We start from the raw sequence: 13,701 nt of genomic DNA, 5'->3' as shown, positions 1-13,701 counted from the left end.
GGGCTGGAAAACAACTGGCATTCAATTTTCGGGGGGCCTCATCGCCGCGAGAGGAAAGGAGAGGGGGAGAGATTCACACAACATCGTCTGGGTGCATTTTGCCTTTAGATTTGTTTATATACTGTGGAAAATGAACAATCGCTCAAGTGTAAATTCCCAGCAGGGATGCACATCGTAGGAGAAAATCTAAAAATATATTATACAGGCTTATTGGTCAGTGTGTTTGTTCTTGGAGTATAAAATGGTTGTGTTTTTATCTTTCTGTTTGCGCTAAATCACTCAATGTGAGTGTTCACTCAAGTGTTTGTGACAGGGACTCTCCTCCTGGGCTGGAGTCAGGCACAGATAGAGACAGGCAGGCATTTCTTCCTTTAAGATCTTTGATGCATCTCATACGTGTAAAAAACACATCTGCATCCCCACATCCTGACTGAACAAGTATATTTTTGTTACTGACAAATAAAGTAGAAGCAGAAATCTTTTGATTCTGAAACTATATTTATGCTCTTTCAAGTGGCAGCTTCATATTTTTGGGGTTTGTCTTAAGAATAAAATATTAGAAGTGGAATTTTTAACAAGATCGATGAATTTGCCTCCTAAAATGTCACCTGGGACCATAATTATTTTGGGACGATTTGTTATCTAAAGGTCACGGAAAGAAGAAAAAAGGAATAAATATGAATATTTAAAAGGTCAAAGGTCTCACATGTGAACCAGTCAAGGAGTTTTTCATTTTACGTAAAAGGATAACCTTTCCCACCTGCTTTTCACCAAAACACCCACTCATAATTCAACATAAATGCTATCTTCCCCCTGTATTTCAGACAATAAAACTACCAGATACCATAAAGTGTGTCGGTATTTGCAATTTCGAAATTGATACATTATGTCTTTGACCCTTTTGCACACCAATCTATCTGCTACTGCTGTAAAGCAAAATGATCAAAATATACCTAGAGCCCACGTGATAGATAGAGAGGAGAAGACCAGAGAACTCCATTGATGAGCGACTGTCCTGCTGAGTATCTGGAGTATATGTGGAGATGCTTAAATTGTTCTCTTCCTTGTTTGTAGTCAGAGCGTGCATCTGGGATGTCAGGGGGTCAGAGTGAGGGAGAGTGAGGGAGGATGACTAATTGTAACTCAGTGAGTAGATAAACAAAACACAGTGTCTCTTGTTGTCCTCCCTGAACTCCCGCTCAGCGACCCCAGCAGAGACGAACCCATCAGGGGTCTGTCTTCTTCTCTCTTCTCTCTCTGCTGCAGCTCTTTGAAGGAAAGGCCAATCTCTCCTAGGAGGAAGTCCGCTTTCTTTAAAGTGTGTCAATGGAATTACAACCTTTGGAAGTCTCATTTTTTCCCAATCAATCTTTTTGTCAATGCTGTATTATTGCAATTCACGATGTTATTAGAGATGTTGTTTGTGAGCCTCTACAAATACTATGCCCAGTTTTTTGACATGTTCTATTGTACTGGTATGTGTGTGATAATGATGTCTACATGCCACAACACTTTCTGTACATATGTGTGGCCTCCTGTAGACTTGTTAATGTTAACACGAGGCACATTTGCACCACATGTACGGCCTATTGCTGGAAATTCACATATGTGCTTCCTCAGTCTCACACATTATGTTTATACTGACACTTTCATAATGGTTCCACTATTTCATACTGTGTACAGATTGATATTTTTATATTTTATATTTTAGATATTTGTGTGTGTGTGATATCTATACACACACACACACACACACACACACACACACACATAAACACACACACACACACACACACACAAAAATCTATAAATATCATACATAAAGTAATCCATTTATTTAAATAGTAATCCATTTCTTTCCCATACCTCCCACTTTTACAGTCTACTTAACATGTTGAAATTGCTGGCAACGTTTACGTAACCCCACAATTGTTTCTATTCTATTTTATACTGCTTTTATTGTTTTATAATTTTCTTATTTCTACTTTTACTCTATATTTGAGTTGTGTGCTTATATTCTGTTTCCTCTTCCCTGCTGAATCCTATTACTGTTGCTGCTCTAACAACCTAATTTCCCCACAGGGATCAATAAAGTTGTAATTGTATCGCATTGTGTTGTATCTTATCATATAATATAATATCATATCATATCTTATGGTGTACTGGTGTGTCCTTCCCTGTAGTTGTGGCTGTCCAGCCTTGGAGCGGGTGTGGGAAGCAGACCTAGAGGCTTGTCATCTCTTCTTGCGAGGCCTGCAGCTGCGAACCCCCAGCTGCAGCGGGGCAGACATCGAAGACCTCCCCACCCCCGTTGTTTATCCCCAAACCCAGCCAGGCACCAAAGAGGAAGAGGACTGTGCCATGCTGACGGCTCTAGGGGGGCGCTGGTGTCCCGAGGCCAACTTACAGAACTCCGAGTTCACTAAGGTAGCACGACACCAAGGGCTCTATTTTCATCAATCAAAGGCGCATCAAAGGGCGTGGCGACTTCTTTTTGGTATTTTTAGGAGGGATTAGGAGGAATACATTATCAGTAGTTGTGGTAGGGACTGGTGTCAGTCATGATGACCAATAAAAACACCTGTTTTCCTTCCTTATAAATGCAGTTTGCTCTTCGCCACGGTGCGGTAAAAATTTTGCAATGGAGACAACAGTCCAGAGTGAATCCGCCACGAAAGCTTCTCCCAAGCGGAAACTGATGTCTTTTTAGGAGGTGCAGAATCGCCACAAGCGAAATAATGGCACCTTAAATTAAATTAGCTTGGGAGCAGATAACACATTTGGTTACTGTGTTGCTCTGGTCCTTGGAGAACTGTTGCCCGATGGGAAACAGCTCAATGATATTTGGCGAAGAGCCAAACAGAAGTTGGTGCTGAGGGGAGGATCCATCAGCCAGTACATGACATCTATAGAGGATGCAGCTGCTCCAATCCTCACTCTGTGCGTCATGGCGCATACTGACAGTTCTACGTTGGATGACAATCATTCAAACCACAGCCACATGTGTGTGTAGTATGTTCCTGCATGAGGGAATTATATCAAAAGTCAAATTGGCCAATATATCACCACAAGTAGGGTTGGTAAGCTTTTGGATAGGATCCGTTCATGCGCACAAACACGCCGCTTGGCTGGCGCAAAGTCCCTGCTATCCGCTATGCGCTGTCACGGAAATAGAGCCCCAAATGCCTTGTTAACAACACACAATGCATTATTTAGCTAATGCCTATGCATGCATGCTAGATTGTGTGACAAACTGGATGTTTGTAGTTTGTGATTTATAGATTCTGAATATAAAAGATGCCCCTTTGAAGCATTTGCAACTCTCATGTGCTGCGGCTGTCTCCAGAGGTCTTTTCTGCAATTATTTATTATTACATATTTTCAGCATATAGCCTAGCTTTCCCCCTACAAGGTCACATGAGGAGAGCTTGGGTTCACATGCAATCGCTTTCTTACTGTTGTATGAAACCTGACCTCAAAGAAACTCTGCATATTCAGCCGTAACTCAGACCACACATTCAGCTGCTGTCGGGATATACAAGTCTGTTAACTACAGCGAGATGAGCAGTAGTCTATTAGTGTGTTTGCTCGGAGGTATTTCTAAACAAGGAGAACGTGTGGGTGAGGGAGGCAACCACTTGGAAACATTTAGGCTTTCTCAGAGAGTTTCATTCTACGGAGTGCAGGTTTTAAGAGTCTGTTTCTGCATGATTGCATGCATTTTGTGTGAATGCATGTGTGTGTACTTGTGTGTGTGTGTGCGTGTGTGTGTGAGTGCTCTGTGCTGGTCTCTCCCACAGTGATTTGAGGTCCGCAGCCTCAGGGCCGAACCCGACTCATTCTCTCCTTTCCTCACACTTTCCTCCACCCACATAGTCTGACAGGCTTGTCTGACATGGGAAGAAAGCCAACAGACCGAACATTAATACAAAAAAAAAAAAACAAAAAAAACTGGAGAGTGCATTTGCCCAACACATTTTTGTAGGACTGTATTTTGTTATTTTGGCTCACAGATAGTGATTATACATAATGTTTGCTGTTTTTGAGCAGCAGTCAATACTCTAAATTTTCCATTTATTCATTTTCTATCACCTCTCGATCTGCAATATGGATGCACTGGATGGTGGCCATAAGCAAATGGTTGTCAATGATGCCCCGTAAGCTGGTGTATCTTTACTGGTGTTATTGGCAGAATTTCCACTGCCATTTATTTTCAAATTGGGAGCTGTGGATTTTCATTCTGATGGTTGATTCTCCCACTGTTGTTATCTCTGCCTTTTTCCCTTTAACGTTCCCTTTAACAACCACAAACAAACACTTGCACTGATGGTTTCCTGTTTCCTTTTCCCTCCTCTGCCTGACCTCACTGCATGGATCTATTTTCTACTCTCTCTTTCTTTTTCCTCTTCTTTTCTTTCTCCCCTTAAAGCCTGGCCTCTCCTTCTAACATTTCTCCGGGAAGTAACAGGTGAGACAGCCAACCACTTCTCTCTCCTGTCTTCTACCTACTGTGCCCTCTAAGCTAGAAACACTGGGGCTCATTTCTAAAAATGTTCTTTGACGTCGACCTAGATTTCATCATATGATTAATTTCAAAGAGTGCAATGATAAACATAAGTTTTAGATTTTCATTTCCCTGAAAAGTTACGAAAATCAGTGCAACCGGCTGACTTTTTCATATTTCACAACTTTTTCTTTGATCGTAAGCCCAAAATCTGTGCGAGAGAATCTTTTACAAATGAGGCCCCATGGTAGAGAAGAAACTACTGTATGATCTAGATATCCCCAGTGTGACCACAACTCTCATTTTATTCACTAATGTATCACAATGTAAATGCTGTGTGCAACATTCGACCTGAATACAGCGATAAGGCTGAAACACTGACACCCCAGCTAAACTAGCTAATAGGTTTTTCACAAGATCAAGCTCCTCGTTATCTGTTACAGAATGAGAGATAAGAGATGGCGAGCGGGGAGCCGGAGTGCTCTTATGAATGAAAGGACTTTTGAAGGACCATTTTTTTAACATGTACCTCTGGCTTTGCCTTGGTAGGAGTAAACACCAGAGAAAACTGTCGGGCATCTTTTCGCCTTATTGAGATATTTAATAGCGGTTCCTCACTGCCACTGGCGTCCTGTGTATTTAAAAATGTATGAGGAACCACATGTGAAAAATGTCCTTTAAGTTCAAGGCTAGTTAGGTTGATAGACTAAGGTTGTGTGTGACCTTACATCCCTTTTAGATGATAGAAGGAGAGTGTTATGTGGGTTGGGTGTTAGAAAACTGTATGTGACAGATTATGAATGCAGTTGCAGAAAGACAATAGAGTTATAGGTGGTCACTGGGTCATTGGGATACACAAAGCTCTCTATTTAAACCCCATGGTATAACTTCACTTGTGTTAACTTGACAGCAAAGCAATGGAGGTCATTGCAAGTTACATGATTTTTAATTAAAAAATAATAATTAAAACTTTGTTGATTATTATTTGTTTTTTGCCATGCCTTTTTCGTGTACTTACCCTAAAGCCACAAACAATATGTTAGCCTCCAATAGGTGCAGTAATTACTTCCTTCTTTAGCAAAGAATGTACAATTACACACTCTGAATACTAACAAAGGAACCTACAGATGAGCCAGTTAATCTATTTTCTCCTTGTCAGTTTTGGTGATGAATAATTACAACGCCGTCTCATTATGATGATGCTGCACACATACAGTACACAGCCAACATAATTGCATTTTCAATAATTCATGAGCAGGTTTATGACTGTGTGGCCTCAACAAATGTTTCCCCTTTGTTGCAGAAATTGGAGGAGTTTTTGTTCTGCATGGAGGATAATCACCCAGAGGTAGGATTGGACCTAATACTAATTCTCCTACTACTGTATATGGCTGAGTGATACCAGTATGATTGAAGAGGAGGAATGCTTTTACATTGACACTGGGCTGACTGGGACACAGAGGCATCCATTACCTGACCTCAACTTAAACATGACCTCTAACACCTCTCTGACCGGCCGATCAATATTCATCTACATGAAGAGCCTTTGTTGTCGTCCCAGACAGTGTCTGAGCTTGATCCCTTTTTAAAACCTTTATTTATCCAGGGAACGGTTTTGCTGAGCACGTATTCCCTTTTTTCGGCACCGTCCTGCTTTACATTCATACATTTATAGACATTCACACCTGGTGGCTTCACAGTACAAAGGGACCTGTAGTTGTGAAGGGAGGGGAGAGCGCTCATTTTCCCAAGCAGGTCCAGGGTTTCGAACCATCGATCTTCCAGAGTTTTATTTTTTCCAATTTTGAAGTGAGTATTGGTCAGAACCAACAGAAGACAGGAGATTCAGTTGATCTAACTTGTAAATTCACCACTGGGTAGATTGGTAGTTTAAGATTCAAACCTTTTTGCAAAGATCCTAATTTATACTCGTGCACAAAGTGGGTAGGATAGTGATTTGTATATGTGAACCATGTGACTTTTCATCACATTGGAATATTGATAAACTAGTTAACATCCTGTGGTTCAGTTGGAATAAAGTATGATGCATCACCCAGGCAAATGGTATGATAGCTCCTTAATGGTATTGGTATCTCTCTGTTGATAGTGTTGATAGTATTATGGAGGAGTGGTGTGGACAGGCTTCTCTGCCTCGCACTGTGTCTGACCTCGTTCTCCTCTCCATAATGACTTTAAGTAAATGATTTCCACTTAGCTGCTGCCTGGCCACCCTGCTGCCACAAAGGAGATTGATTGGTGTGTGTGTGTGTGTGTGTGTGTGTATGTGTGTGTGCTGGTGTGTGTGTTTTAGCACCACTCTGTCTATTTTCTCCTAATCCCTGCTAATTGTTCTTTTACCCTTTCAAGGTCCTTACAATCCCCTCTCCATATTGACCCAAAGAGTGGTAAAAACAAAAAAAAAGAGACTGTTGGTGTGTTACAGGCTTTTACCATATTTCATAAGCAGGTACTTCTGAATATGCCTGTGTCCAAGAAGTGATTTTACACTGACATTATTTCACGATAACATCATGATAATGTGATGAAATTTTCACACCTGTCCTAATATCACTACATTCATAGAAGCGCTGATACCAGGTGTCTTATTATTTTTTTGTACAAATTTCTTGGCAAGAGCAATTGACATCAAATTTTCTGCTTGAATCTAATTGTGTCACTGCATGTATTTGTATATTATCAGTATTAGGTGCGTGTAGCAGACACTGATGAACAGTGATAGTGTTGTATACTGTAGACACACTAACTAGTAACTGCATGTTACCCTGGATACCAATGATAACAAAGGGACTCGTTAATCATAAGCTAGTTAACTTCATTTTGAGTAAAAAATGAAATTAACTACCTTATTGCTTGTAAAAGCAATCATGACCTTGAGTGCAATATTGGTGCGACATTATTGGCTGGTATTGCCCACCGGTGCAAAGTGTCGGGCCTGACAGCACCCGTGGGAACACTGCACAATTACCCACTGCCTCTTGGTCATTATGGCTTAAATAACCATACCACTGCATACATGAGTCTAAATATTGAATTTCTATATAATTTGCTCAGGTTCATGGTTCTGTAATCTGCTTTGTTGTCTTTTGGCCGAACAACATTAGCACTAATACGCATCAAGAGTCAAAACGTCAATACGTGCATGCGTGGGATTCTATTATGCAAATTATCATATTGTTGAAATCTCATTTCCCATGTTTCCTTGCTTGTGAAAGGCAGAGGTACCAGAGAAAGCAATTTGTATTGTTTTCATCACACCCAAAAGCAAAATAACAGATCATTTTATAACAAGGGATGTGTAAAAAGTTGCTAATGTAATGTCAAGGACGTCTCCAACAGTGTCATTCAGCAAAGGGACGCATGCACTTTAGTTCCATTTTGCATGTCAGGTTTGCATTGACGTTGGTGAGGCTGACTGCAGGCTGTAAAGAACAGGATCAATCACCTACACAAGCAGCGGCCATATCCGCTAAAGAATCCCTTAGCGAAGCAACTAACCGTAGCTGCTTAAAAACAAACAGCTCAGTGACTTTATGGATTGAGTGTCTTCCCTGGAGAAGGGAGGATTGGGATTCCCAGCATCACATTAGGGGATGTAGGGTAACGCCCCAGGGCAGAGCAGCGCTACCTTGTGGTGATTGTTTGTTCACCAAACTGCCTCACAAACAAAATCAGGACATTTTCTTTTGTCCTGTGGGCTGTTCTGGCTTTGAGCCTTACATAATGACTTAATTGCATTAGGGATGACTAGTACATATTGTGATGCCTCAGGCCTGTTGCTGTTGTACATTTCTGTTGGAGTGTTACATCACCTATAAAAGCAGTGCTGTTCCAGGGCGGGGACCACAGCAGAGACACGACTTTCCAGTGATTGTTTTGACACTGTTAGGCTGTAGGGAGCTGGTCTTTTCTACCTGCAGCTATGAGTCAAGTTACACTTCATCTGTGTCTGTTTGCTTGAGTGTGTGTGTGTGTGTGTGTGTGTGTGTGTGTGTGTGTGTATGTGTGTGTCCCTCTGTGCTTGATAAGTGTGAAGAAACTAGGACACGGTGTCTGCAAAGGGGCCTGTTCTAATTATGGCCCGCTCTGCCCTCTGTATATATGCATTGCCCTACTGCACTCTGCTCCTCTAGCCAGCTGCCCTACTCACCATCCTCTGATACACACACACACACACACACACACACACACACACACACACACACACACACACACACTCACACACACACACACACACACAGCCTTACAGCATCCTCCTCAGGTGGTTTGCAGCTACACAGATGTTGAATGCTGCACAGATAACCACCTGGTGGGCGTTGTGTGCATTATGACTTTGGCCCTTTGCCAAACAAACATTTTTTTTGGCTACCTCTAATTTTTGGCTGTGCTCTTTTCCACACATTTCTACACTGCGTCCACTTCAGATTTGTTTGTGGTTAAATCCAGATAATGTCAATATTGCCTACCTGTAATGAGCTGGACACAAGAGCCTTTGACAGATTCCTGGCCTTTGGTTCATACAATATTACGCACATCTTAAATGATCTTGTGTTATGACTTATTTTTCTAAAAACAAATGAAGAAATCTGCCAGTGGGGTGAAATACAGTACTTCAGCTTGTTTCCAGTGCAAACCAGTTTGTTTGTGACACTTGTTTCTAGAAAATTCCTGAAACAAGTGAAACTGCATTGGAAAAAAGCAGGATTATCTTAGATTTTCACATTGAAGGTCTGATACAGAGATTTTCGACTTCACTACAAGCAGGAACATGTGTTGCCCATAGTAAAATGGATGGAGTCAGTACAATACAACAAAGGCTCCCAGCCTTTTTTGGCAGATGACAGCAAACTGTTGAGTATTCCTGTTATACCAGTATGAAAAACACATGAAAATGGTCTCTCTTTTTCCTGGTAGGTTACTCCTTATTACTGTCTGACAGAATGCAAAAACAAGGTGCCTCATTTGCAAAAGATTTGCAAGGTTCATCACTTTCAAAGTCAGCAGACCCAGATATTACAGTCTTTTCAGTTTCGCTGTGAATTCTTCTGCAGAGCCGAGTTTCATATGAGAGGAGCCCAAATGAGGTCCTGATGCCAGGACTGAGAGCCAGCGTATCGTTTTGATTTACCGATCCTCTCTTCCTTCCCCTCCTCATCTCCCCATCCCTTGTTTCCTGCTCCTTCCAGGACGAGTGCAGCGAGGCCGAGGCTGCAGACCTCACAGAGCGATGTGAGCTGATCAGCGACAGACTAATGACCTTGGAAGACGAATTGCAGACGGCCATACTCAACCGAGATCAGGCCCTCACCCATATCCTTTCACTGCAGTCTCAATATACCTATACATATACTGTACCGTGTGTGTGTGTGTGTGTGTCTCTGTCCATCTGTCTTGGAGACCTAGTTTTGTAGAAGCCTTACAACTCCCAAAAGTACACATCCAAAATACCTTTAGGCTGACTGATGTTAGAAGCCGGTGACTTTACCTTTTCGGAAAAAAAAAGAAAAAAAAAACATTCTCAACTTGTCTTATCTGACATTATGGGTCCATTCAGGGAGGGAATTGAAGATAAACTAGGATCAGAGGATTTTCTTGACAGGCTGGACACCCCCTCCCACCCCCCCCCACCCTCTCTCTCTCTCTCTCTCTCTCTCTCTCTCTCTGGGACGACTGGAAAATGAAAGTGGTAAAAAGTCCAAGCAAGGTTATTAGAGGGCTGTTGATGCGGGCTGCCAGTCACCATGGGCTGAGATTAAAGTAGGCAGACAGGGCCAGCGCTGTGGCAGATAGTGGAATGTCACTGTAATGACTCCGCTCCCATCACATCTTAATGTCCATCCTCCTGCCGACCTCTCCCCCCTCCCCCCTCCCCTCTCCCCTCTCCCCCCTCTCCCCCCTCCCCCGCCTGCCCACGTCCACTCGCCGGATCTGGCTCGGAGGAAATTATAATATCCATGATAATGACTCAAATGAAACTGTTGGAGCTGATTACAGGTCACAATGCATCATTTTCCGTGCTAATTAGAAAGCTGATTGGAAATAGATTAGTGTGTTTTCCTCGCTCCACTTTTTCCCCCCTTCCGCACTGTGGGTTTATTAAGGGAGATAGAAAAAGGCAATATTTCACAAAAGTGCCACACAACCTGGTGCTACTTTCTGTCACGACTCATTTCTTTTCTTTGAACAGCGACTGCCAAAAATGCTTTCGCAATCTGTCCGAAATGATGAAGAGCATGATTTAGTTCTAGACTTGTGGATCTTTAAAAGCGCGGTGTTCCACAGCGCGTCCTTCGCTCTCTGTTGAAGTGTCCCAATACTGTTTTCACATCTGATTAGAGATTCATGTCCCCTGCTGGGCTGTCAGGGGTCAGCGCAGCCTCCTCTGCCGCCTGCATGATATCACCCCAAAGGAGCCTGGCATTCAGAGATAGACACAGATTGGCCGGCTTCTCTCCACCTCTCTGTTTCAGTGTCCTTACATGTCACTCATCTCAGCTTTTCAAGTACATGTGCTTATGTAAACGCATTGTGGACATCCGAGGACGCCGAGGATACAGGACAATATTGTGTTTTTTTTGTTTGTTTTGTTGTTCTGAACAGTAGTTGTGTGGGGTGATGCAACGGTTGCCATGGCGACACAAAGGTTGAACCTCTTCTCTCCAAGGGTCTGAATTGAGTCTGTGCTCTCAACGAGTGGCGTGGGTGAATGACGATGACCACAGAGACGGGGACTGAAAAAGAGAGACAGATAGATAGGAACATTTTGCCAACCCTCATGGTCAGTTTTGAGGTCTTAAAGATGGGGCTGAACTTTATCGGCCCATTTGGCCCAATGTCGCCTCAGAAGTCTCTTTGAACCTTCTGCAGTATTCATGAAAAGCTCTTTAACGGCCTGTTAATTATGAATGAGGACAATCTGTGTCCATTCAGAGAGCAAAACGAGCCATCGGGTCCCATCTGCCATCAAAGGCATCCCTTTGATTTGCCACTTAAGCCGGACACTCACACGATTAATTTGAGTCTCTAAGCAGGTTAAACAATCCCCCTTTGACGAGAGCCTCTATCCCGTTTCATTGACGGCCTATGAATAATTTAGCTGGGCAGTCTGTTTGCTTGGGCCCCCACACTGCCACCCAGCTTCACAGATGAGATGAGCTCATGAATAGTGAATTTGATGAGGTTAAATTGAGTATGACTTGATGATCTGACCCAATAATCAGAGTTTGGTGGCCAAGTGGGGGGAGATTGATGACTTCATCAGGTTACCGCCGCCCTCTGCTATTATCATTAACCACCGAGGGCCACTACTGTCACATTTACCCTAGTATTTGTCTGCTGGCATGCCTGTTATTTACATATTGATGTATGTGTGGGTGTGATTCTCAGTTTGGTGGGATCAGATTTCTGACCTTTTCGGGGGTTATTCCTTAACTCTCACTGCACAGTCCTTAGAAAAGGAGGTTCGGGCGGTGAAAGCCACTTTACAAAGCATGCTGGCACAGCTCAAAGAGGAAGGGGAGGACGAGGCGGAAGCGAGCGAGACGCAAGATGGTGACCTCATGGAAAACGGGATTGAGGAGGAGGTGGAGGAGGAGGAGGAGGAAGAGGAGGAAGAAGAAGAAGACCAGTACTTCAGTGACAGCTGGGACATTTGACACGGGAGTCGGCGGCGTTTTATGACCACTCACACACAGACGGGCTCTCTGCGGCGGCTGACCCCCCCCCGCCACCCGCTGAGAGCCTGACCTCGGCTTTGCAGCGGAAGCGACCCCATATCCATTTACTGTAAGCCCGCCCTCACTCCCGTTTACTACCAGCCTCTGTGGCATTGTCAAAAGTTCGAAGAGAGAGAGACACTCGAGTTTAAAGCCTTCGAAATTCTATGTAGCATTTATGAATACGACCAGCAGTGGTAAAACACATATGAAGGGTTTTTTATAAATATGATGTATTAGACCTGGAGACACTTTAATACAAACCCTGTGGATTCCAGTTATCTTGCCAGCCGAAGTTTACCCAGGAAACACAGTGCCTTAGGCCACTGAGTCAACGTAGATTTTATTTTTTATTTCCATGAATCTGTGTTAGATACAGATTCTCATGTCTTCACGTCGTGTCTTACCATGTATTTGAATTTTTACAGAGGACCAAGTGGACAATCGAAATACCTTTTACTGTTACAGTCTTGCACATGAACAGAATATTATATGCTTAGTTCTCCGCTTATCTTGCCTCTCTTTTGTGTTTCTACTCAATACGATTGGACTTAATTATTAAATGTAATTCCGTCCATGAAATAACTTCATTGTGGTGCTACAGAGTGTGAGCTAACTTGAATGCTTTATCAGTTTTGCGTGCGGAAAATGCAGTATTTAGATGTCTTTTCTCCCCAGTCTTTTTACAGCAGTGTTCCAAGACTGGAGAAAATGTTAGGAGAGATGCTATGCATTTTGAGTTATATCTGTTTCAGTAGTCATACTAATTGTATCATATGCATATATAAAATATTGAAGGATAAAATTGTCAGGGGGCACAGAAAAAGTGTTTGTAACTGCTGTTTGTTTTTTGTTTGTCGAAAACGCACTTTGATGTTTATTTGTCACTGATTACCTTTAATGAAGGATTGTTGATTTTTTTTTTTATTATTGAAGAGACAGTGTCAACTCTGAATATTCATGTTCATTCCACTGGGTATCACTTGACTGTTCTCTTGCTACAGTACAACCCAAACAGTTTGGGATTTTAACCTATTAATGAGCTATTTTTATTTTTTTTTTTATTTACTGTGCGGCTTGAAACCACTGTGTTATGTATTTCATATTTATTCCTTATAACGTCTCACTAATTACAGCATGTACCATTCAGCTTCAGACTGCGTCCCGCTGTTTTCTTCTTGTATTGAGTTACAGCCCCTCCAGCGATTTTCACTCATATAAAAAGTGCGGGCGCGCTGCCAGGCAAGTGCAGGCGGCGCCGACGTCTAGGAGACATCAATAAGGTAATAAAGGTCCTCTAGTGAGGTCTTTCGGGGATACACGGGCTGCTATTGTTATCTCACCTCTGCAGCGGCCGTGCGGCTAATGGGGAGACACAGCTTTACACAGGCTCAGAGGAGGCGGCGGGGTAGGTGGGATGCTGCTGCTTTGCTCCTGTCCTGTGTTTTAGGAGCGGAGGGATGC

The 13,701-nt window shown here is 42.7% G+C and overlaps 1 protein-coding gene across 1 annotated transcript in view; it reads left to right on the top strand.

Moving 5' to 3' along the window:
- Window positions 1–13,406, top strand: part of disc1 (DISC1 scaffold protein) — a 41,293-nt gene extending 27,887 nt beyond the window's left edge. Inside the window, exons 11-14 of the mRNA XM_078288780.1 lie at window positions 2,184–2,427; window positions 5,808–5,852; window positions 9,709–9,832; window positions 11,966–13,406. Of these exons, the coding sequence (XP_078144906.1) occupies window positions 2,184–2,427; window positions 5,808–5,852; window positions 9,709–9,832; window positions 11,966–12,177 (625 nt within the window). The 3' untranslated portion in view covers window positions 12,178–13,406. The remainder of the gene's footprint in view (window positions 1–2,183; window positions 2,428–5,807; window positions 5,853–9,708; window positions 9,833–11,965) is intronic.
- Window positions 13,407–13,701: the final 295 nt, after the last annotated feature.

This window comes from Centroberyx gerrardi, chromosome 15 (genome assembly GCF_048128805.1).
Source record: "Centroberyx gerrardi isolate f3 chromosome 15, fCenGer3.hap1.cur.20231027, whole genome shotgun sequence".
Lineage (NCBI taxonomy): Eukaryota > Metazoa > Chordata > Actinopteri > Beryciformes > Berycidae > Centroberyx > Centroberyx gerrardi.
The sequence above is the reverse complement of the archived record's forward strand: the minus strand, read 5'-3'. Positions and strand labels throughout refer to the sequence as shown.